This window comes from Sphaeramia orbicularis, chromosome 8 (genome assembly GCF_902148855.1).
Source record: "Sphaeramia orbicularis chromosome 8, fSphaOr1.1, whole genome shotgun sequence".
Taxonomy (NCBI): Eukaryota; Metazoa; Chordata; class Actinopteri; order Kurtiformes; family Apogonidae; genus Sphaeramia; species Sphaeramia orbicularis.
In genome coordinates this window covers 18,183,120-18,210,290 of record NC_043964.1, presented here as the reverse complement: position 1 = coordinate 18,210,290, position 27,171 = coordinate 18,183,120, and the positions used below count along the sequence as shown (strand labels likewise).

General features: G+C 35.1%; 1 protein-coding gene across 1 annotated transcript in view; it reads left to right on the top strand.

Annotated features, from left to right (window-relative positions):
• Positions 1–25,927, top strand: part of tmem184a (transmembrane protein 184a) — a 47,313-nt gene extending 21,386 nt beyond the window's left edge. Inside the window, exons 5-9 of the mRNA XM_030140757.1 lie at positions 604–679; positions 13,003–13,094; positions 15,484–15,653; positions 17,117–17,314; positions 24,633–25,927. Of these exons, the coding sequence (XP_029996617.1) occupies positions 604–679; positions 13,003–13,094; positions 15,484–15,653; positions 17,117–17,314; positions 24,633–24,862 (766 nt within the window). The 3' untranslated portion in view covers positions 24,863–25,927. The remainder of the gene's footprint in view (positions 1–603; positions 680–13,002; positions 13,095–15,483; positions 15,654–17,116; positions 17,315–24,632) is intronic.
• The last annotated feature ends 1,244 nt before the right edge of the window (positions 25,928–27,171 follow it).

Here is a 27,171-nt window from a genome sequence, read left to right as displayed (position 1 = left end):
ATTTCATGATGCAATATTCTAATAAGGAAAAGCAATAGAAAACTCCAGCCAAGTCACAAGTATTCTACGCACAATCAACTTCTATTTCCTGTCTTACAAGTGTTCAATGTGGCCACCACCTGCAGCACAGACAACATCAGTGTGATAAGAGAATTCCTCCGAGACGCGTATCAGCATTTCACGATCAACTGAGTTGATTGCTGTTGTTATTCGGTGTTTAAGGTCATCGAGCATCGAACATAAACGTGGTCTTTTACGTTTCCCCACAAGAAAAAATCACACACAGTGAGGTCTGGGGATCTCGCAGACCAAGCACAAAGAACAAGGTCTTGGGTCCCCTTCCAACCAATACGTTGCTGGGGCACTTTTTCATTTTAAAAAGCTCAAACTTAGAAAACTCCTCTTTCAAATGGTCACTGACTCATTCCATGATGATGCTTGAGAACTGAAGCAATGCGCCATGACATCAGTTCATTCTTTTTGTAGAACCCTGTATTATGTTGTACCTGTTTCTTTTACTGCTTCTACATGGTGTGTAAGTCTGTTATCTTTCAATGCTGACATGGTTTTTGCTAAATGGCCCATAATTCTCTGTCTTCACAGGTCAAGTTGCCTATATGGTACCTGCTGTCTCGTTGGGATGAGTTATTCCATTGGCTTTTTAAGATTCTGCAAACAGGTGAGCTTCAGTCATCCTCTTATCTCAACTCTACATGTGCTCCTTTTACCACTATAACAAAATGTATTGACACTGTGAAAATATATATACATCAAATTATTGAAAAGGGGGAAAAAAGGTAGTTTATATTACCATTCTTTGCACATCTCCACCCCACTCAAAAGTGACAGCTGTTATAATTGGTGGTGTGTTTTTCTTTACTAAGACAACATCCACTAAAAAAAAGGAAAGCAAAAGCAATTGAGGCCAGGTGAAACGAGCTTGATAATAAACACAGAAAGATGATATGAACTGTCAGCGCTGAGCATCTTCCCGGTGTCTTGGGATGCTACACAAGCTCCCACCTTAACACTGATGGAAATTGGAACTGAGAGTTGTATCATCCAAACAAAATACATTGTGAAATGAACAGTTTTTCATGAGCAGTAAGTGATACACACAGGAATTGTGCTGGGAATTCTAAAAAAAAAAAAATGTAAAAGATTTTTAAAGGGATATTTTTAATGAGAGGATGGTTGAAGGTTAGGACAGCAAGTGCAATACATTAGTAAAGAACATTATAATCTAACATTGCTGTTGCTGTTCAGTGAAAGAGTAGATGTACACTACAATATCACTGTTTTAAAGTTCTTGTTCGTTGTCATTCATTATACATGAAATTATCAAAGTTAGTATGTCTGGAATGTTAAATGCCACTTTGCTTGTCAACTTGCGCGCTGTTGCTAAAACAAAAGACCGAGGCTGCTTGAAATTAAAATAATGAGCTGAATGGAAAACTGCTGTCATACATATTCATTTTAACCAGATTAACGAAGCATGTCATTACACTGATGACTTAATGTCGTGGCTTGAAGAACACATCAGTGTGTTTTTATTGAAAGACCTTTTGATGATTCAAAGTAAAACGTTTTCAGCCAAACGCTCAAAACTAAAAAGACTGAGGCTGAGCGCAAGATCTAGAGGCCTTGATGCATATATTTTTTATTTAGGTAAAGCACATTAAAATTCTTTGCACCTCATCGGAAAACCTTCAGCGTATGATTAGAAGAGAGGTTAACAAATGAATCACTGATATGGAAAGCAGCCTAGAGTTATAATGGTTCACGGAGATAAGGTTAGTGGATAAGCTGCTCTCGTATCCTAAACTGTTTTGTGACATTTTAGTTTTAAGTCGTTTATCATATTGCGGGACACTTCAGGGCTTGTTTTCTGAAGCAGCATCAGTATAAACACAAGTGTAGCCCTGCTGAGCCTTAGGGGAGTCGATTCACTGATTTTCAGCAAAATGATCGAAATAAAACAATCCCTGGGTGGAAGGGCACATGTGTTTGACCAGCAGTGGTAGAGTGAACTCTGAGAAACTAGAAATAGTAGCAGAAGCACATAATGTAGGTGATTTTAAGCAGTGAATTGCATAAGTATAAAATCTTAGCCTTGCATCCTGTTAATACATCAAATTATTAAACTCCATATAAAAAGCCTCACAAAATGAATCAACAAAGAATTTTGGTTGGGATTTTATTATGAGCTTTGTACTGACTTGAAGGCAAATTATGCAACATGTATCTTAAAAACAATGTCAACTTGTATAATAATCATTCTCATTAATCATCACTTCTCAGGTGCTCTGTTTACCTGCAGAGACATTACCTTCTGCCTCTATTTTCTGTATTTTTCTCATTTTGCCATGTTTAAGAGGTTTCTGGACGTCAACCTTTGGGCACTTTTGTTTGCACCATCCAGCAAATCCATAACAGGATCACACAGTTTGTGCAGACAGAACAATATAAGAACAAGTGGCTCCATTCTGCTCTGACCTTTTACTGTACTGCTCGTAGTATTGTGCAGTTCTGTCTGAGTGATGAAATTCTGGGGAAAGCTCACACAGACACCTCTCGTCCAGACTGCAGGCAAATGTGGCCCAAATCTGATTTTTTTTGCCCATATGTGACCTGTATCCTATCAATTAACCCTTTCATGCATAGTGGTCTCTACAGTGGACAGCTACTCACAGCTGTTCTCTTGTATATGCATGGATTTTGTTATTTTACTTGCATATCAACCAACACAGTGGACACTTATGCATCATCCCATACAATGCAATTCATACAAATTACTGAAACTTCTCTGTTCTTGATAAACCTGATCTGCAGTAACATATTTGAGTGTAAATCAATTGCTAATTGTTATTAGACTGTAATTAACAGGGATTTTTTAACCAAAAGATTTTTTTTTTTTGGCATATCTGAGTGAATAATAACTAGTGGTATCCTCCTGAGACCCAGGAAAAAAAAGATTTCATAGTTTTCACACAGTATGTCAGTAAATGCATGGTGTCCAGCTGAGTAACTCCATGAAAAATAGGTTAAATTAAAAAATTGAAATCACGTTGTGTTTTTTCATGCCTAAAGAGGAATAAAAATCTTGATTAAGGTTCTAATAAGTCATGCATGAAAGGGTAAAAACAGTTTGAACAGTGCAAATCCAATTTTTTTCAAATCCAACCCAGGCCACTTTCATATGTGGTTGTAAATACAATATGTATCTGATATTTTGCAATGCAACTTCAGTCTGAATGGCCAGGTCGCATTTATCCGAACTTTACGTCATTGAAATGCAACAAATGTCACAATTCTGCGTCCCAGGAGGAAGAGCGGCGGGAAAAGCATATTAACTTCCGTAAACACAGTGTGTGCGTACGTGGCCACATATTACATCAGGACCTCATTTCAGGGTCGCATTCAGCTCATACTCAAAACTGATAGAACTTACATTTAATGTGTAATATGAACCAACACAAAAAAAACAGACTTCACCAAAAAATCTGAATTGCGCATTAAGACCTGCTGTCTGAACACAGCCTTAAGCATCCTACACACTGAGATTTCAACAGTGTTATATCTTCATCAGTAGGCACAGTGTGACAGAAATCTAGTCAACTTAAGTGTGACATGTCGACTATGTGACAACAGCATTTACTGAATCTCATGCCCTGTTCACACTTAACACAGATATACAGGGTGGGGAAGCAAAATTTACAATGAACATTTAGTTGTTTTTTCTCAGCAGGCACTACGTCAATTGTTTTGAAACCAAACATATACTGATGTCATAATCATACCTAACACTATTATCCATACCTTTTCAGAAACTTTTGCCCATATGAGTAATCAGGAAAGCAAACGTCAAAGAGTGTGTGATTTGCTGAATGCACTCGTCACACCAAAGGAGATTTCAAAAATAGTTGGAGTGTCCATAAAGACTGTTTATAATGGAAAGAAGAGAATGACTATGAGCAAAACTATTACGAGAAAGTCTGGAAGATACTATTAAAGAAGAATGGGAGAAGTTGTCACCCGAATATTTGAGGAACACTTGCGCAAGTTTCAGGAAGCGTGTGAAGGCAGTTATTGAGAAAGAAGGAGGACACATAGAATAAAAACATTTTCTATTATGTCAGTTTTCTTGTGGCAAATAAATTCTCATGACTTTCAATAAACTAATTGGTTATACACTGTCTTTTAACCCCTGCCTCAAAATATTGTAAATTTTGCTTCCCTACCCTGTATTTCTGAATAGATATTTTCCTGTCTCCTTACAAATTCTTTCCACACAACTTTTGTTTTGCAAAATATCTCTGTTCATTCAACAACACAAAAACAACCACAACCTGATACAAACCCACAGAAGAATCTAAATTTAAAACTGCAGACATCACAGATAATACTAGATGTAGCAAAAATATCAATTTTGCACAATATTCACAATATAGTGGACTGGACAGCAGCTTACGATGAGGGTAAATGTACAGAACGGAACCTCATCTGTGCACTTGCAACTTCAGATGTAAACAGTGAAGCTAAGCTAATAATCAAGCTGTTAAAAAAAATGGTAAAACCTCCAAAATAAAAGCTGAAGAGAAGAGTAAACACTTGGTAGTGCCTCGGGGCGATGATTGTGCAACGACTGATGTAGTTAATAGTTTTGTAAATGTCCATATTGCTTTGATTCATGCATCATTTCATGGTGACTTGTTATTGGTTGTTATAGGCAAATTCACAGAAGCATCACACTGTAAGATGTTCAAACTCTATTTATGACTTTTATGGTCAACGTTTTATCCCAGTTGGTCGACAGCAACCTGTGAACCTCTTTTACTGTGCAACGCAAAGACACCAGTTTCTGTCAATGCTCAGAGATATTATTACATTTGATCTTTTTTATGTCTGTGTTGGTGCAGTGTACACCTGGGTTAATAAACCTGTCATCCACACACAAAGGTAGAGCAGAAGGAAGCATGTACTAGGGTTTTGTTGTGTTCCAGTTCACTTTTATTTGTTTATATAGCAACTATGATAATGCATAATTATCTCAAGGTACTTTGTAAGTTCAGATCAGTGTCAAATTCCGCATCTTTTTTTCTCAATGAAGCTGTTCCTCATGTTCGTTGATCGGTTGACTACCTCTCTTCCTTGTTTGCTGAGGAGTGAAGTTTGTATAGCCCTGTTAACAAACACTAGAAAAAAAAAAAAAAACATTACACAGTTAATCTTTTACATGTAGCGAAGCTCGAGTTTTTATTTTGGGATATGTAAAAGGTCTATATTCATGAATGTAGCTAGTAATTTCAGGCAGAGAAGAGCTCATTGGTAATCTACCAGCATTATGACTGTGCCTTGAGGTTTGAATATCAAGCATGTCAGGAGGAATCATAGAAAATGATTCGCTTTGAGAGTTTTCACAGAGATGTACTGGAACCAGAACTGGCACAAGGGAAAGCATTGACTGTCAGTACGAAAGGCTTCAATGTAAACCATTAATTTAGATAATTATTGATGTCATTTTGTTAAAGCCACCGAGATTCAGTGCATTCTTAAAGCCTCCCTTTGGGTAATCGAGTTAAACACTCCTGGTCTGTTGCTTTCAAGTGCTGTAACAGCGATTAAAGTTTAGAGCAGCCGCTGTCAAATTGGTGGATTCACGCTTCAATAAATGACACAGAGGACACCTGTCCTCCAGTCTCATATTGCATGCAGGTCTGCACCCCTCTTCATCTTCTCTTGTCATCAGAATTAAGACATTAGTATCAGATGACTTACTTTCTGGGATTGACAGAAACACACATTTTTGCTGAAGGACATGTTCTGTGTGAACTCTAACACTGTCCTGTCACTGTCAGTAGAAGCATCGAATAGTTCAGTTGTGTTTGTTTTGAATGTAATTCTACTCTAGCACTGTACAGATTTAAGGTACTTGTACTTCACTTGAGTATAGAGCTGGGTGATATGGCCATTAAATTACATCTCGATTTTCTTTTTTCCTCAGTGTTTTGGACAATTTTTGATTTCAGTTGATTAGTTTCTAGCTACATAAACTGAAGACAACACATGATGTAAAACTAAAACTAGGAGCCATATATGACTGGAGAAAAACATCCACAATTAATATACTACAAAAAGAAAAAAATTCAGCAAGAAATGGCTTCAAAATAATATTAATATTCAGAAAAATCTGAATAACCTCCAGATTAATTTTTGTGATTCAGGTATTTTTCATGATTTTCAGAAAACCACCAAGCCCTAAATTAATTGAGTTTATTCAATATATTACTATTATTATTATTATTGGTAGTAGTAGTAGTAGTAGTAGTAGTAGTAGTAGTAGTAGTAGTAGTAGTGGTGGTAATTTATTTGTCCGTTTAACAGAACATGATACATACACATATATAGTTTGGATTTCATTGGCGAAAAGGCGTAGGCTGAAGCAACAGCTTAATTTTGCCTACACTGTTTACAAGAAGGAAAGTTGCAGAAACAAAACAAGATAAGATGGTGCAGTTATTACCCCGTCCTACTTAAATATTCCCATGTTATCCAATTTATACATCTATTCCACTACATTTGAGATTAATATTTTTCTTTTTACTTCATTACATTCGTCTGACAGCTTCAGTTACAAGTTGTGTCAGATTTAATTTTTTGATACTATACCTGTCCAGTGAAAACTCTAAATGTCTCACTATCACTAAATATGTTGATTTGAAGGCCAGTAGTAAACTTAAGGATTAAGTGTTTGCTTACATCCTAAGCCGAGTAAACTCTTATAAAATCCTTTTAGATTCGCTGGAAAATGAATTTTTTCAAAGATGAGAAGGGGCTGGTATTCTGAGATTATGAAAAGTCGACTTTTCAGAGATGCGTGGCTCTCTGAGGACAGCGACGCTTCAGACATATGATGAATTTGAACAATATGATGCGTTAGTCTAGATCTGTTTCCGAAGTTTGGGTCAGGGTCCAAAATGGGACACGAGGCAGCTTTTATTGGTTTAATGTTTGGAAAATGTTTAGTAATAACATTATTTGGATTAAACCTGTAATACCTGACTTTTTTTGCCGAATTTGTCCTTAACCTGTCTGTCTTTTATTTGTCTAAAGGTTGAACCTAGATGCTCTAACTGTTATCTGTTTTTGTTTTTTCGTTGTTTTTTTGTTGTTGTTTATTTATTTATTCTGTATACTGTAAAAGTTGGAGATAAAAATAAAGTATTGAAAAAAAAAAAAACTGTAATACTTGTGCAAGACACCATTAATCAGAAAACAAAAAAGCAAGGACCGAAGTGCTACATAAATTACATATTATACTAAACAAACAGCCATTTTTTCCCAAGCTGTAGAAACAAAGGCACCAACTAATAAATACTGAACTAAAACAACACCTACATTCTGTCATCATCAGAATAGTAAAATATTTCTGGATTACATACAGATATGTCATCAAATATTCTTTAATTTATTATAATAAAGGCAGCACAAAAGAAAATTATGTTTTATTCTCAACTTCACTCAATTAGCAACTTGTCATCCTCTTGAATTTTTTTCCCACTTCAAGATCCAGAGGAAGAAGGCCTGTTCTCAACTCTAAACAGCCTTGACTCCTTGTTAAATCCACTGGAACATAATCTTCACTACCAAATCTGTGCTGCTTTTGAAAATCAGTTTATAATTTAAGCTTCATTAAAATCTCCAAACCATTTTCCCTCAAAGTTAGCAAGCCTATCTAATTCTGTTGAAGTTGCATAATGAATTATTATACAGATCTCGTATTATGATTCAGTTTCCTCAATAACAGCCTAAACCTCTGCAGCCCAAGGAGAATTTTTCACCTTATTCCACCAGAAAACTTTCTTATTCGGTGTATTTTTGGACATTTTTAACAAGTGATTCCACAATGTGATCATTTTATATTTTCACAATATTGATCCCGGAATCCAGGCCATATCACCCTGAACAGCCAAAACAGGAGCAAACTTAAGCACGCCTAAGATGCAGCACGCAGTTGGGTTATTTTTAGAATATGCTGTTTTACAGGCTTTAAATCCCAATACCCCTGAAGTATGATTTAATATAGGAGAACATAAGCCTCGTCAAGTTATGAATAGGTAAAGTAAGCAAGAGCTTTACTTTTTTCTTTACTTGTTAACAGTAGACCCTGATGCTGTCCCTGAATCTTTGCTGTAAAATCATAAATTCATTGAGAGTAAAACTAACTGTTTTTCCTCGATTCGATAGAAAGAAAGATTTTGCAATAGATATTACGTTTCACTGTGATTTATTGAAAGCCTCTATTTGGAACACCAAGCCCTTAAGTAATTTATCATGTTTTATAAATTGTCTTCTGCTTCAGTGAGTAAAACAAAATCCTCTGTTTACAGCAAAACACCTAAAGTTAAGTCATTCAAATGAAGACCTAAGATGGATTCTTTACTTTTTACCATTTTTCTGACAAACAGTGCTGTCTGGAAATATTGATTCTACCAAAGCTGTGTCAGAAGTAGAGCTGAGTCCTTATAGCTACCAATGGTGTAATAATTCTGGCCATTTAAAATGTAATAAAGCAAAATGTGTAATAACTTGGTAATAATGTAATAAGGTTTTTGAGCCAATAACATTTGTGGACCATGTAATAACTTGTAATGTCATTTACTGATTATCCTTTGAAAGCCTAGTTAACTTACTGTATTATTAGGAAAATATTATTACGTTATTGGCTCAAACATTTTATTACATTATTTGCAAGTTATTTCCTCCAAGGGGAGACAAGGGGTATTGTTTTTGGTTTGGTTTGTTTGTTAATGCTCTAGCAGCACAACTATCGGTTGAATTCATACCAGGTTTGGTTTATAGATTGCCAGTGACCCAGAATTGATGTCATTACATTTTGCGAAAAGTAGGTCAAAGTAAAAAATTTGTATGAATTTTTTAAATCTTTTTTTCCCCATTTACTTATAATTGGCAGAATTTCAGATGTCTGTAGCAACAAATGTATTGGTTGAATTTATACCAAATTTGGTTTATAGATTGCCAGTAATCTAGATCAGATGTCATTACATTTTGGGAAACATAGGTCAAAGTTCAATTTTTTTTATGAATTTTTAAAATATAAAATCTTTTTTCTTCTCCCATTTACTTATAATGGGTGAAATTTCACATCTATAAAACATCCATTTTGTTTCAATTTACTTCAAACTTGGCACATATACAGAGGCAATTGATATGCTTACATCAGCACATGTATAGACATGATGACATCAGCTGGATCGATGCCAAAATAAGGTGCAATACGTGCGAGGGGCAGGGTTTGTTGTACCTGGCACCACTTGTTATATTATTGAGTTTATTACATTTCAAACAGGGAAAATTACGTTATTGATTGCTACAGGTATCATTTGTAAAAGACATTAATTAAACAAAAAAAAAAACAACAACATTATTTTGATTTGTTGATCTCTGGTAGGGGTGTAAGAAAATATCGGTTCTGAAATATATCATGATATTTCATTTCGCAATACTGTATCGATATTAAAAAGTACTGAATCGATATTTTTAGGTATTTATTCAAATGCAGATATCGCGGAGGTTCATTTTACTTTTTTCGTTTTTCGTTTTTGTTTATATTTTATTTATTCTTATGTAACACTCTTTTATTAAATAATGTTAGTTCCTTTGTTGGTATCGCACAAAAATAATGTTCTAATGTTAGTTCTGAACTAATAGAATGTGAACATTTGAACAGGATCTTAAACTGTAATGTCTGCAAAACAGAATTTCAGTTTGAACACAGGAACATTTTGTGATATAACATTAGATCCTGTTGGGATCAAATAAAAATGTATTTAGTATTTGTGCAGATTTATGGTGTAATTCCATTCTTCAAGGAAATAATCATTTTAAAAAAAGAAACAAACAAAAATGGCCTTTTTAACAGTATCGTTATGTATCGTAGTGTGATCCTAGTATTGTGATTTGTATCGTATCGCCAGATTCTTGCCAATACACACCCCTAATCTCTGGCAATTTCGAAGTTAACCCTCCACATCTGTGTTCCATGCAGTATTTGTACATGAAAGTGAATTCTGTTTTTTACTCACATTTACTGTCATCCCTCTGTTCTGATGTCAAGGCTCACCACTCACATAAAACTGTTAAAAGACAGACAACTGTTCCTTTCTGCAACTGTCATGCATGTCATCCATCTTTTTCACCTTTTTGAGATGTCGCTTTTCTGACAGATTTAAGTTTGTTCTTTCAGCAAATATCCATGCTATATCACAACAACATGAGCCTCCTGAATTCCCACCAAAACACTTTCATTTATCATCGCCAGTGCAGCCTCCATGGTCCTCAACCAGGAAATGGGCTGAATAAATGCACAGAGGAAAGAAAACATGTTGCAAGTCACTCCAAATTACAGAAACAACGACTGGCACAGGACCAATATTACAGGATTTCTGTGTAAGGGAGGTAATTTATGATGAAAGTTTATTTTAACAGTTATAGACAGGTGACTTCTGCAATTATATTGAATTTCCAGAGATGCAGAGGTGGTTGTAGTCTCATGCAAATAGGGCATAAAAAGTCATAGTGAGAAAAAAGACTTAAAATAACGAATACAAGTTATAAGTATTAGATCAAAAAGAGACTTTCAGAGAGTGTTTTGACAGTGGAAACATTAGTAAAAACATAGATCCATGGTGATTCATGACACATTTTTGTCAGTTTGGGTCCTGAAGAGGCAGCATATTTCTTTTTTAAGGTCTTGAGCTGAAAAAGTTGGGACTCACTTGTGCAGATTAAACCACAGACTGTATATATAGTTAATATGAGGTAAATCTGACACATTTACAGTGTTGAAATGTGAAGACAAAAACATGTGTAATAGTAATTCCACTCACCCACTCCATGACGTGCCGGTAAGTCACAGGAGTATATTCGGTTTGAGGCTAATTCCACCCTAATGTACCACTGAACGATACAGGAAAGCATTCCTGCCTGTGGCCATCAGACAGTTTAATTCCACCTCATAACCTCGTAATTATAATTATACAACAATATTCTTGCACACTTATTTACGTATATTTCTGTAATCATCATATTGATAACATATTGCCGTTCTAATTGTGTCATAATAGATGGTATGCACGTGACGTCACCGCTAGCGGAAGTCACCGCGGTTCCGCCCACTGAGTGGCAGAAAGAGGGAGATGAGTAGCAGCGTTGGCTTCAATACCGTCTAAACTTAAGAACAATATTCAATAAAAAATGAGGAAGAGCTGTTGGGCGATTGATTGTATGAACAGGCTTGAAAAGCAGTCGGAGCTATCGTTTTACAGACACCGAAAGACAAAGAAAAGAGACGTAGATGGATCCACAAACCCAGGAAACCAAACCTAGATCTGTGGATCCCGTTTCGTGTCATCTAACATTAATTTATGCTGTATTTTTGGGTAAAATCAGACCTTAAATGACGTATTGTTTTGGCTAACGTTACTTCTTTGTAAAGCTCTTGGTTTCATGATCAGATCTTTCATGGTTTTTGTCTTCATTTTGTGATTCTGAACCTTGTGCTCCTACATGATTTGTAAACTAACTTAAACTGAAGCTAACCCAGTTTTTCAAATATGGGGGAACTGGAGAATAAAGCTACGACGGAATATTAGAGCCACATGAGAAAATAAAAACACTTGTCACTACAAGTATAAAGTCATAAAATATCGATATAAAACCTGTAATATTATGATAATGAAGTTGAATACAAAAAGAATCACAATGTTATGAGAATTAAGTCATAGTTCTAAAAACAATCATAATTTAACAAAAATGTCATTCATTTATGAGGTTAAAGTTGTCATATTCCGACAATAAAGACATAATATTACAAGGATAATGTTGTAATTTAAAAACAGGTGGGAAAAATATCATAATTTACAAGAATAAAGTCGTACCCTGTTCGTACAAAGCAGTAGTATCTGTGTTGTATAAAGTACTTGATCTGAACTAGACTCAGTAAATCTCCTCAGTACCAGTAGATCATGCATATATTCGCTGGGGTCAGTACACGGTCTACTGGAAATGCACTTTGGATCAGCTGGTTCTGGGCCCTAGTTTTGGACCCTGGTTGTCAGTGATGATGAAACCATGTATATTTGTTTCAGGTAAAAATAGCGATGATCCCCTACACCCTGGATGTCAGGATACTCCATTTCTGTCCACATGTCAATGTTCATGGACCACTTGTTCTTTAGTAGCTTGTACAGATCCATGTCCAGTCCAGCTGTCCTTCATTTAATTTCATATTTCACATTTTCCTGGTCTCGCTGTGTTTGCTGCTATAGTCCGTCATGTTGAGCAGGTTGATTTTTGCCACTCAGTCTGACTTAGAGGCATGGCCCAGGGAGGTGGGGGAGGGGGTGGTGACGTATGTGCATACCCTCTATAGATTGCTTTAATATGTATATTTGGTATGTGTATATATATATATATATATTTTTTTTTTTTTTTTTTTTTTTTTTCTTTTTGTTGTATTGATAATTTCTTTCCTGCTACTTTTTATTGTACTTGAATGGAGCAACTGTAACACACAACTTCCCCTTGGGATTAATAAAATATTCTAATTTTACTGCATGGTGACTACTTTTACTATATGTATTTTAAATGCATACACTCTTTTTTAAGCCAACACGATTTTTCAGTGTGTACTGGAGTAAATATTGGGGTTTTTTAAGAGTGTGCTGTCAGTAGTTTTACTTTCAAATGCTTCATCTTCCACTGAAAATTCAAAACCTGTGCTAATAGTGAAGGAGAGATATGGCTTCTGGTTAGGTTAAACTGGCTGTGATACAGACACATATTTGTTGTCAATGAGCAGGTACAAACAGTTTCATTCTAATTAGATGCTCAAACAGATTTCAACACCCTTCATCCTCCTCCTTCACCGAGTCCTTGTTTGTTTGGGTGTCTCATTCTGTATTGTAATGTGTTCTCCAGGCGACTCTCCAGTTCTGCGTTGTCAAACCCATCATGGCAGTCATCACCATCATCCTGCAGGCCTATGGCAAATATCATGATGGAGATTTTAAGTGAGCAGCACCTTCTTTTCCATTTTATTCTTGGTGTATCTTTTGCATCCATGTCATCGCCTGCAGGCTCATTTGCTGCTTATGTGCGCATAGAGACAGTGTGCAAACAGAGATAATTTTTATCAGACTAGGCACATGAAATGATTAGAACTGATGGGCTTTATTCCAAGCTGAAATTTCAGAGGTTCAGACTTTACTGTGGATGCGCAGGTACTGTAGTGGATGCTTTCCAGCACAGTACAGAACGGCCTCTTGGGTTTTGCTGGTATTTCAAAGAATAATTCTGGAGATTTTGATTTATAGACTAAAGAAATGAAATTGCAAGTTTTCCCCAAGAGTGGTAAGTATTTTGAAATGAAGGCCTTTAATTCACAGTCAGCCAAGAGTAGTGATATAGGGGAAGGAGCATTGTTTCATTTCATTCTATTAGTTTGGGTGTCGAGTGATACAAAGAACAGGGATAAATTGCAGACTGACAAATCTGATTTTAGGTTTTGATCATTCCACATGAGCCAATAAGACTCTACAGAATATGGAGAGGCTAATATATTCAATAAGACTGTCTGTAGCATGCAATCAAAAGCTATAAAGCCTAAAAACTCAGACTTATTTTCAGGTACACTTCTCCAATGTCTCTTATTAAAGATACAGCTGTGAAAACACTTGTTTCTAAAGTTCTCTGAGTTCAACAAGGGTGTCTGACTGAAGTTTCTAATCAGCCTTATATTATCACCCTCTTAATGTTGAGCAGAAAAACAGTCTGTTTCTTTATACCATATTCAAAGGCAAAATTAGCAGGGATAAATAATTTTTTTTTTTTGTTCATATCATTCTTTTAAACTGTATCAAGACCATGATGATTCACGGATTGTTTACTTATATGCTTTCAGCCAGCCATGCTCTCTATACTGCATGGGAGTAATTAGTGTAGTCACAGCTGAGTCCTCAGAGAGACTCTCTAGAATGCAAAGAGGCTGCGAAGGCAGACTGACAATGAAATATAGACAAGTCTGCAGGCGTATTGGATGCGTCTTAGAATCAGAAAGCCATGTAAAAGCAGGCTTTATCCTTCACTAAGAGAACTAAAGAGCTGCATTTCCTTCTGTTGAAGCAGTTCTGCTGAAAATGCCGTTGAAGAGATGAAGCTAAAATTAGTCAGATGTTGTTGTGTTAATACATCCACTGAGTGCCCATAGGTGTTAGAATTGATTTGAACTCTTTAAGGCTTTATGTGGTTTGACACCTTCTTGCCTTGCTGAGCTTTTAATGCCTTATAAACCGGCCTGTAGCTCGAGGTCCTTCAAAAAGGCCTTATCTTTTCCCAATGCTAGTCCAAAGACAAAGGGTGAAAGGGGATTTGTAACTGGGGCTTCAAGTCTTTGGAATAGCCCACCTGAGAAGATTAGGCTAGAAAATGTATTTGCCTGGTCAGATCAATTCTCATGACAGATTTTTTGCATTTCTGTTATTGTTGTAATCAATTCATCATTGTTAAAACATCAAATCGTCAAATGGAAAATTAGCTTTACTTGTTAGTTGTATGTTTCCTTTATCTGATATTTTACCCTTCTCTGTTAAGGCATGCATGGTTATTTTACATTATAAATTGGCTCTTATACCTATTTGATTAGTTTTTACGCCTAAAGGACTATTGTTAATGTCATCAAAAGTCAAAAACATGACAAATATTGTGTTGTCAAGAATAGGGGTGTTAGAAAATATTGGTTCTGCAATATATTGCGATATTTCATTTCACAATGCTGTATCGATATTAAAAAGTATTGTGTTGATAGTTTTAGGTATTTATTCAAATACAGATATGGTGGAGGTTCATTTTTGTTTTTTGGTTTTCTTTATTGTTTATATTTTCTTTATTATTATTTAACACTGTTTTATTAAATAATGGTTATTTGAAGCATCCTAAAAGCACTTTTTACTGTCTGAGAGAGGCAGATGTTAGTTCCTTTGTTGGAATTGCGCAAAAATAATATCATAATGTTAGTTATGAACTAATCGAATATGAACATTTGAACATAGGATCTTAAACTGTAATGTCTGTAAAGCATAATTTAAGTTTTAACAGAGGAAAATTTTGTGATATGGCATCAGATCCTGTTGTGGTCAGATAAAAATGTGTTTAGTATGTGTGCATATTTTGGGTGTAATTCAATTCTTCAAGGAAATAATCATTAAAAAAAAAAAAAAGAAAACAAACAAAAAATTGCCTTTTTAATAGTATCATGATATATCATGATGTATCGTATCATGACCCTAGTATTGTGATTTGTATCGTATCAACAGATTCTTACCTATACACACCCCTAGTCAAGAAGCCTGTAGTGATCAGTTTTTCCGCTTTGATAAAATATCCTCATTTATTGTTTTGTAGCGTTAACGGCGGATATCTGTACATCACCATCATCTACAACTTCTCAGTCAGCCTGGCGCTCTACGCTCTCTTCCTCTTCTACTTCGCAACCAGTGACCTGCTGAGGCCGTATGAACCCGTGCTCAAATTCCTCACAATCAAATCTGTCATTTTCTTGTCCTTCTGGCAAGGTAAGTCCTCCATTCTAATACTCTTTTCAGCTAAAATTTGCTTAGAGGTCTTATTTATGTCTTTGTGCATAAGAAATCAATATAAGTGAATCCCCAAAGGAACTTTGTGTTGGTAAATGCAAGTTATGCAAATTTACAGGATTTCAATTCTGTTGCAATGATGATGCATGATGTATGATTGTATGATGATAAACTATACAATACTTTATTAACCTTGGTGCAAGTTGTTGTACATGATCATACACTGTTGTAATGACTTTTATAATGCATTATAAATGCATTATAATGTCTTATGAATGTGCGCTTAATGCATTATAAACTAGACCTTCAAATAAAGTGTTACCAAAAAGTTTATACTTACATTTTTATACTTTTAAGAACAGAATTTATTTCTACCGGCCTTTTCTTTTGCACTGGTGTGTTACATATTACTGCTTAGCTAAAATTTGCTTAGAGGTCTTATTTCTGTCTTTGTGCATAAGAAATCAATCTAAGTGAATCCCCAAAGGAACTTTGTGTTGGTAAATGCAAGTTATGCTAATTTACAAGATTTCAGTTCTGTTGCAACATGTTGATGGTCATATGAACTGTTTTCAGCTCAAAAATGTCCAATTTGATCACAATTAAGGCCATATTTTCATGTCACAAATGGCCAAGTTATATTTGAACTGAATTTACCCGAAAAACAAATATTCTATTCGTTTAGATTCCCCAATTTTTCTTACAAGATTATATACTACATATCACATGTTTTATTTTTACAGGTTGCAATATGAAGTATCATCCTGCTCCATTCTACTCCATTCTGCTCCATTCTACTTATGTTAAGAATGTCACATGTCACTTTTTAAATCAACAGTTTTCTAATAATAAGCATTTTTATAAAGAAATAACAATTCTATATTGTTATTTACTCTTTAGTATGATTATAAACTATACAATAAATGATTATGATCCTAGTTTTTGCACAGGGATCATTTGTGGAAATGGTGACATGGCTGCCGAGCATCAGTATGATGGGATCCATAACAACCATGTCACATCCGTCCACTGCCACATTTTGTGTTTTTGTGTCAGCTGTTATTGTTTTACATCCACAATACTAACATTTATGAATAAGAGGAGAATTAGCAATAGTAAGTCTATAAGTTTATTACTAATAAAGTACTGGTACTGACCAGAGCATCATGGGTAATGTCACGTCTGTCCACCAGCAAAAGTTTTCACATACACGTGCTATTCCAAATCCAATATTTCTGAAAATATAGCTTCCATTGTCAAATAATATCAGTAGTCTGTGCACAAATGTATTAGCATTATTTCAACACAGTTCTATGCATTTCTTACAACTTTTTTTTTGGACAAAAATGGCCACTCATGTGACCCCCTAAGTAAATTTTAGCCATTTTATGCTTTTATTTATTGCCTGTGATGTTTAATTGCTAACTTGCGAATATCTGTAGGAATGGTGCTGGCCATCTTGGAACGCTGCGGGGTTATTCCCAACGCTCTGTTCATCGACGGTCAAGAGGTCGGCGCCGGCACCGTGGCGGCCGGCTGGCAAAACTTCATCATCTGCATCGAAATGTTCTTCGCCGCCATTGCCCTTCGATACGCCTTCACCTGCACCGTCTACCAGGAGAAGAAAAGTGAAGTGCCAGGTGAGAAGTGTACAGAGCTGCCGGACTGATCATTACCTCCCACTCCTCTTTCCTTCCCTGACATGGAAATATGTTGGCATGTTCCTCGGCTAATTGTCCTTTCCCTTCCACAGAATAAAGACTAACGCAGGCTCAAGAGTGTTAGTCACAGTAATTGCATTGCCCTGTGACATTCTCAGCCATTTAATCTAGTCACGCTGGCTTTTAAAGTTGGATTTTTTTTTTACGTCTTTACGGTCCAAACGTGACACATACACTGGATTTTTTTATTTGCTTGTTTACGAATGAGAACTTGTAAATTTTGCACCGATGCGAGCAGCATGTCAGTCAGGTTTGATTTCACCGGTGATTTTTGCAGGTAAAAGACAAATGGAAGCCGAGGGAAAAGCCCTCAGCAGTGATATCAGTCAGTTTGTGCTGCCGTAGACACACATTGTCTCCTTGAGCTGCTTTATATGCAGAAACCGCAAACGTGATGATGATTGACACTCACAACATTCTCTGTCTTAGGTTAGTTATTACCATTTATTTTTAACATAAGGATCAGAAGAAGAGGAGGGACCATTATGACTGAAATTATTGGGTTTCATCCCCTTTCCTTCATGCTCGTACAAAGAGACTATTATTCATAATGGCATATTTGCTTTCAGTTCAAAGTTAATGATACTGCAGCTTCAGAGTGTTTGACAGCTAATTGTTAGACTTTTTCCTCTAATAACTGAACTTTTCGTCTCATCATTTTTCATTAACAGCTCCTAAGTTTCAACTTTTTCAATGACAAATTTCCATTTTAACTAAAATAAATTAGGATTACATGTTACAGTGCAACTCCTTAGTTTCATTTCCAACTTTTGTCAGACTTAGAGTTCAACGCTGCACTGTTTTTTTTTTCCACCGAACTAGTTTTCCACCGTATACAGGCTGATAAATATTTTATAAAATCTACAATCGCAGAAAAAAATATTAGACCATCAAAAACAATGGGTATGCAATCAAGTACTAACGCCTGTGTGTATCATGTGCCTAAAACAGACAGGAAAAAAAAACATGAAATGCCTGAAAGTGCTGTTTTTGGCAGTACAGTGCCATAGCTATTGATGTAAAAACTTATGGTTATGGTTATTATCAAGAAAACATGGAAAATGGCTAGATATCAGCTCTTAAATTAAACTCTTATGAGCTATTTTTGTTGTTATCATTATAAATGTACCTTTAGTTGTACAGGGCATTAAAATGAACAAGAAATTGATGAAAACAAGGGTGGTCTAATAATTTTTTTCCACGACTATATATGTAAGCACTGCATGAACTGAAATTGATGAGATTTACTCTAGAGATTAAATATAGTGGATTTTTAAGGGTCAATATGATAAAGATTTGGTTTGTGACAAAACTCCAATAGCCAATTAATCAGCCAATATCACTGCCTCCATGACAGAAAATTGATGCAGTTGAAAATAAACTATTTTTGGCTTTATTAGAAGTTAGATAAGTGTTGAAGTCAAAGTAATACTGTAAATATCCAAAGGAAGAAATTAGTCAGTCAATAAATGCTATCACTAAACATCAAACTCAAGGTAATTAATCAATAAATTTAGAACTGATGATTAAACGAACTGGAAAATAAATGATTCTGGGGCAGTTTTTATTTTTCAAGCTATTACTTATTCAGTAATTTTACTTGAGAATCTCAATTTTAACCATCAGTCAGTATCTGAGCTAAATTCTGCCGATACCAATAGTTTATTAAAATTACCCTTGGTGCTGGTTATTGTCTAATTTACTCTTCAGGTATTGAAATTTGATGTGAAATGTGCCTTAGGCTGGCCACAATAAAAGGCCACTCCAAAATGTGCAATTTTATCACACAGCACAATACCACAGATGTCACAAGTTTTGAGGGAATATGCAATTGGCATGCTGACTTCAGGAATCTCCACCAGAGCTTTTGCCTGTGAACTGAATGTTCATTTCTCTACCATAAGCCATCTCCAAAGCTGTTTCAGAGAATTCATGAAGAAGACTGTGCAAGGAAAATGGTAGTCACACCGAATACTGACTGGTTTTCTGACCCCCCTGGACCACCCAATACAGTAAAAGTGCACATTTTAGAGTGGCCTTTTATTGTGGCCAGCCTAAGTCACACCTGTGCAATAATCCTGCTGTCTAATCAGCATCTTGATATGCCACACCTGTGAGGTGGATGGATTATCTCAGCAAAGGACAAAGGAGAAGTGCTCACTAACACAGATTTAGACAAATTTATGAACAATATTTGAGAGAAATAGGCCTTTTGTGTACATAGAAGAAGTTTTAGATCTTTGACTTCAGCTCATGAAAAATGGGAGCAAAAACAAAAGTGGTGCGTTTATATTTTTGTTAAGTGTATATAAAAAAAAAAGATTAAAAAAAAAATGCTCCCACCTAAATTATTCATAATTAGCTTGATTTCCCTTTCAACATATATTGATTAAAGGTCGACATCGCGCAATTAATTATTTTCCAGCTCCAAACTGTCATATCATATCAACTATTGGCCAGCCATAACGCTCTGATTCTGCTGCCTCCTCTTCCTCCTCCTCCTCATCCTCAGATGCTGGTGTTAGTGTGTTTGTGCTGCTTCCAGAAGTTGCCACATCTCTGTTGTTTAGCGTCGCTCAGCTCCAGTCCTGTGGGGCAGCCAGGCTTTACAAACACACTCAGCAGACCGTGTCTAACCTCCTTGTACCCCACACTCTCAACACTCCAGTTTGCACCTTCAATTGGCAACACCCATAAGCACGTCTAGACAACACCGTCACTGACCCTGAAACACAAAGCTGTGAGACATCCTTTTAGTTTGGGGGTAAATTCAGCTGGATTCACAGGGGGGTGATAAGGGAGCGTCAGTGGAGACGGCGACTATGACTGAAATCTGTATACTCCATTTAGACACTAAACGCTGTGGAAAGCCGCGAGGAAGGCAAGGATCCACGCCTTTTTATATTTCTACTAGAATTGGACATTACTGCTGTCACATCTCATTGTAAATAGTAGAATTGTGAGTTATTTATGTACAATTTTGACTCTTGTACAAGACTATTTCCTCTTTATCCTACTTAATATAATTCTACTCCAGAGTATAATGTTGCACTTTTTACTTCATTACATTTATTTGACGTTAAAAGATAAATAATGAAAGTGACATAATGAAAATAAATTACATTAAAATTCCATATGCTGTTTGCACTAATCAGCCCACTAATTATATTAAGTAAAATTAGATCCACATTGAAAAACTACACGACTACTAACACGTTTTTATTTTTTGTTTTTTTTTTTTTTGTTATGGATAAACAGACTAATATGATATTCTGTACTGAGAACCAAGGTTATAATAGTTTTGGATTTTTCATTATAGTTTAGTTTTATTTAGTTTTGACTTTTTTTTTCTCTAATTCAGTTAGTTTTAATTAGTTTTTAGAGCAGGTTTGCTAGTTTTTAATATTTTTTGTTATTTTCTAAATGCTTAGTTTTAGTTTAGTTTTTTTTATATCATATCTTTTTCGCCATCGAATTCAAATAAATCCCAGACAGGACTCTGCTGCTTTCCCCCAACTTTAGTCTCCATGTTTCCAGGTAGAGTGGGGACCAGAAGACGACTGTAAACCACATGTGATGAGAAATGATGGACTGTTAAATATCATATGGTGCCAGCAGCTAAAATTGCTTGAGGGAAACAAATCGATTTCATATCAATCCGACACTGACAAAGACGAAAACAAAGGGAATTTTAGCCATAATTTTTATACGTTTTAGTTAGTTTTATAAGCACACAATACAGTTTCAGTTAGTTATCATTTTTTTCTTTTAATGATAGTTTTTATTTATTTCAGTTAACGAAAATGTTTTTACAATTCTAGTTTTCGTCATTTCGTTAGTTTTCGTTAACGATAATAACCTTGCTGAGAACACACCTGAAAGGCAGGTTTCTGCGTAATGAATGTGACAAACATCTGGATTTAGGAGGATTCAAGGCAATCTAACTGCAGAAATGGGAAAAAAAATGTAGAGTAAATCTAAAGTAAAATCTGTGTTGTATTGTAATATTTTGGATTTAGTGACAATGAGCAGAGAGAAGCGATGTGTAAAACATGCAAAATGAAAGTCAATATTTTTTATTTTTTACTTATATTTTATTGTTTCATTTTAGAAATTTTACAACACAATTAGAACGTAGTGTCAGTTGTCGTCCTGTATATTGTCCATTTTTTCCATCGATCTTCATAAGTTGCTTGCTGTAGTCTTATGATATACGTAAGTCTCTCCATGTTTTGAATTTCTTCCACAATGTCTCCAATTATTTAGGGTAGGGGGGGGTCCTCTTTGCACCATTTTCATGTGATGGCTTTTATAGACGATGCCAAGAGGATTTTAGTCAAATATTTATCCTTACTTGGTATGTCCTTTCCTGTTAAATGACCCAAATATAACACAGAACGTGTCCTTGGTAGTTCGTATCCCAATATTTTTCCAAGTTCTTTGCTGATATTATTCCAATATTGGGATAATTTTGCGCACTGCCAAAAAAAATGCGCATGACCCACATCCTGCTCACCACACAACCTCCAACCGGGCTGAGGTAACAATCGTGAAGCCTTTTGGATCTTTGGTGTTATAAAAAATCTCATATTTTTCCAATTTCTGGAATTAGATGTAGTCTCTTGAGTTTCACATATTTCATACCATGTATCATCACTTAATTCTACCAACAGTTCTTTTTTCCATTTATCTCTAATGTACAAAGTTGAAATACATTTTTTTTTTAAGTTTTTGTGCTCATTTAAGTTTATGAGATTTCTAAATGAGTAATCTGTGCATTTCCTTTAATAACCAAGCAAGTAGACTCAAATTGCAGTGTTGCCTACAATAATTGCAATATAAATGTTTCACCAAATCGCAGAGTGACTAAATTTGGCTGTTGATGTCTGTACTTTTACTTGTAATGAAGATTTCTACCAGTACTACTTCCACTTCAACAAATCTGCAGTTAATTCTTTAGTTGTTGACATGAATTTAGCAACCTATGGAGTCATTTATTCACCAAAAATTGCAAAACATTTTCTAGCTATGACTTTTGGACAAATGAATTTGCGGTTACTAGGTTTTGTAATTGTACATTTAAAGTCAGTTCTGTGTTAAAGTGGGACTGGAGGTGACATAGATGCTTATTGTCCTACAGTGTTTGTTAATCTATCATCTGAAGCATTGACCATGATGATAGTTCAGCATTATACTGAACCGTAGTTATGTTTAATATGTGTTTCTGTGGAGAACGCCGGTTTATACATGAAGAATATGAATGCAGGACTTGAAGTGGACTCATCAAAGCCTGGACACACCACTACAGATAAAGTCTAATAGTGGGTGTCACTGCACTCACTGTAAGCAACAGTGACGATAAAGAGCTATTCTATTCTATTCTATTCTATTCTATTTAGGGATGTAACGATATGAAAATTTCATATTGCGGTTATTGTGACCAAAATTATCATGGTTATCATTATTACCACAGTATTGTTGAAATTGTGCTCAAAATGTTCAAAAAGTACTAATACACGCACTGAAATAATTTAACCAAGTTGTATTTTGAAAAACAACAACAAAAAAAACCACTGAAATAATTGACACAACGCACTTTCTCTGGGCAGAAACATTCAAACATTAACCCTTAGTGGTCTGAGCCTATTTTGGCCATTTTTCAGTACTTTTGATTTTGTCTTTATATACTATATACAGAAATGTTTACTATACCCATGTTTGGGATCTTTTTTTCAGCACAGCATCTATATCATCTACCTATTATTTTTTTCACTTTAACTAACTATATCAACACAAAAGGCCAGAAAACACAAAAAAAATATAAAATCCGATTTGAAAAATATATATACTTTATTGCATAAATAACACAAAGATGCTTAACAAACCTTTTCAAAGACTTTAAAAGTGAATATTGGTTCCAAATATTAGGTATATACAATTAAAATTGTAATAAATTAAAACTATACTCAAATATTTGACATAAAAGCAGATCTTTACATAGGGTTTTTTCCCCTAAAAGTGCGGTAATCAAACATGGTTATCATGATAATTACAATTTAAACGGTAATGCTAACCATCTGCAATTTTACCGCGGTTTAACGTTATACCGGTAATCGTTACATCCCTAATTCTATTCTATTCTATTTAGGAACGTAACGATATGAAAATTTCATATCGCGGTTATTGTGACCAAAATTATCACGGTTATCATTATTACCACGATATTGTTGAAACTGTGCTCAAAATGTTCAAAAAGTACTAATACACACACTGAAATAATTTAACCAATTTGTATTTTGAAAAACAACAACAACAAAAAAAAACAAAACAAATGAAATAATTGGCACAACGCACTTTCTCTTGGCAGAAACATTCAAATATTAACCATTAGTGGTTAATATTAGTTAATATTAATGTTAATATTAGTATTTTGGCCGTTTTTCAGTACTTTTGATTTTACCTTTATATACTATATACAGAAATGTTTACTATACCCATGTTTGGTATCTTTTTTTTCAGCACACCTTCATCTATATCATCTGCCTATTATTTTTTCACTTTACCCTACTATATCAACACAAAAGGCCAGAAAACACAAAAAAAATATAAAATCCGATTTGAAAAATTTATATACTTTATTGTATAAATAACACAAAGATGCTTAACAAACCTTTTCAAAGACTTTAAAAGTGAATATTGGTTCCAAATATTAGGAATATACAATTAAAATTGTAATAAATTAAAACTATACTCAAATATTTGACATAAAAGCAGATCTTTACATAGGGTTTTTTTTCCCTAAACGTGCGGTAATCAAACACGGTTATCATGATAATTACAATTTAAACGGTAATACTAACTGTCTGCAATTTTACCACGGTTTATCGTTATACCGGTAATCGTTACATCCCTTATTGTATTCTATTCTATTCTGTTCGATTCTATTCTATTCTATTCTGTTCTGTTGTATTCTGTTCTGTTCTATTCTATTCTATTCTATTCTGTTCTGTTCTGTTCTGTTCAGTTCTAAATAAAAACGGCAGAGTCCACTTTAAAGTTTAAAGAATCGGCTGCAAACAGTTATAGCATAGACGTACAGTTCTGTATTCCTTTCCATTTCTCTTGTGCTTCTTTCTGTTTTTGTGTTCCTACTATTATGTAACCTTGCCGTACAATGTTGCCACTTGAGCGATTGTGTAACCGTGACGCTCTCGTTGTTTCCTGTGTGTTCCTGCAGAGAACATCCCCCCAATGCAGAGCATCTCCAGCGGTCTGAAAGAGACCATAAACCCAGGAGACATGGTGCAGGACGCCATCCATAACTTCTCCCCGGCGTACCAGCAGTATACCCAGCAGTCCATGCAGGAGGTGATGCCGCCCAGCTCCAATGGAAAAGTGGCCACAGGCACCAAGAGCTCCAGCAAGTCTGACAAAATTATGCTCATCACCTCTGACGATGAGTTCTAGGCAATTTTCCAGCCACATCCAGGTGTTTGCGTTCATGCCACCTCTATCTGTGACCCCCCCCACCGGGGAAACAGCTGTAGCACATAATGCACCAGGGCTGAATGGTGTTTAATTCTCATTATCATAATATTTAAGATGGACTGCATATTTCTGTGTGTTTTTATACATAATTGAAACACCAAAGATGGTGAAAATAGTAATAATTTGAATAATGATAGCTCAATTTCCAGAGAGCTAAACTGTTTTCATTCCAGCAGTAATAATCAGAAGAAAATGACATGTCATCTTGTCTGTGACATGTCTGTGTAGGAAAGGTCTGATGCAGTGATTTTTTTTTTTTTTAATTTTTTTTTTTTTTTAAATCAATCTTGTGGATGTTCAGCAGTGTCCCTGATCTTGATTCTGTCATCATCCGTTGTCATTATGTCGGCGCTCGCTCCCCGGCCGTCTGAAGTGTTCCCTCTTATTCACGTCGTTTTCCAAAAGGAGATGATTAATACGTGACTCCAGGTGGCGAGCGGAGAAGCCAGCGACTGGCTGGGAATGACTCTTCATGGACTGTGTCTTGCATCTGCTTGTTTGAAGTATTTTGCTGAGCATTCCTCTGCCTGTTTCCTGACAAATGGGAGGATTTGTTCAAAGACGCATTCGTTTTTTTGGAGCAGGCACTTCAAACTGCAGACTAAAGCACTGCAGAATCCTTTGTACCACTGCAGCATGGACAAATAGGATAAACCTGTCTCCTACAAAATGCGAGTTGTGTTATTCTCTCATTAATTTTCCCAGCTTGATAAAGAATATAATTCACTTCAACTAGACAGCTGTTGAACAGTCGCTAACAATTAGTGTTTTGCAGCTTCTGTGATATTATGAAAAGCTTTTAGCAGTCTTTGTGTTCGGCGTGTTAACTATTCATATTATAATTCCGTGTCCAAGGGATTACAAGACATGGAGTGAATTTGGTTGTATAATGCTAAATTGTGGTGTTAAATATATTCTGTTTAAGTGAATTATGAATTGATGCTCTTGCGTGTGTAGCTCAGGAGTAAATCTGCTATATTGTAAAATCTGTACGTGTAACAAAAACTGACTTTATGCCCTTTTAACCCTCCGGTATCCTGTCTAGCAAGGCCCTTACTAAGCACTAAGTGTGCCTTTTTGGCACACTTGTGGAATAATGTCAAAAAATTTCATGAACAAATTTAATCAAATTTCATCAACTTAAGCTGTAAATAAAAATACCAAATACTCAATAATTGTCACATTTCTAACCCTTTAAATGCTGTGTTTGTAATGTAAACAAACCACTTTTTTGGATGCAAAAAACAAAAAAATAATAATTTTTTCCAATACACTACATAAAAAGTGGATCACATATTTGATTTTTGCAGCCTGGCATATATCAATGATTAACTCCAAAATCGGTTAATTTGCATTATTATTTTTGGCGCTAGGTCAAATGTTAAAAAATACTAGCATCTGTCACCAAATGTGCGTAAAATGCACACCTGTAAATCAAACTATTAAATATTATATATTGATTTATTTTTCTGCTCTAATTTGATTTTAGTTTTGTAACTCAAGGTCAGCCCTAATCATACATATCAAATAATCATTCATTTTAGATTTTTTTAATCCTTTAAACGATCTCTTTTGATCATGATATCACTATATTTTTTGATGCAAAAACCACAAAATATGTTTGTTTGTATTCAAAATACTACATAAAAATTGGATTATATATTATTTGATTTTTGCAGTCTGGCATATGTCAATGATTAACAGCAACATTAACAATGTTAATAAATTAATTTAGACCTTCACCTCTCAAGTGAAGCCCAGATATCAGTAAAAGCAGGATTTATGACTTAATGCAGGGGTGTCAAACTAATTTTAGTTCAGGGGCCATATTCAGCTAAATTTGATCTGCAGTGGGCCGGACCAGAAAAATAATAACATAATAACCTATAAATAATGACAACTCCAAATTTTTTGTCTTTGTTTTAGTGTAAAAAAAACCCATTAATTTATGAAAATACTTACTTTTATAAACTATCCAAAAAAAAAACCTGAAAAAACTGAAATTTAACTTAAAACTTGTAAGAAAATTTAGTGCAATTTTAACAATATTATTCCTCAACTTATCATTTCTCCATGTGCATTATGGATCAGATCTACAAAGACACTAAACACTGAGGAACAGGCAGAAAAGTAGTTAAAATTGTGCTTAATTTTCTTCAGACATTTCAGGTTTTTCATATTTGTTCAAGTTATTCACATTTTATTGTTACAGGATAGTTTGTAAATGT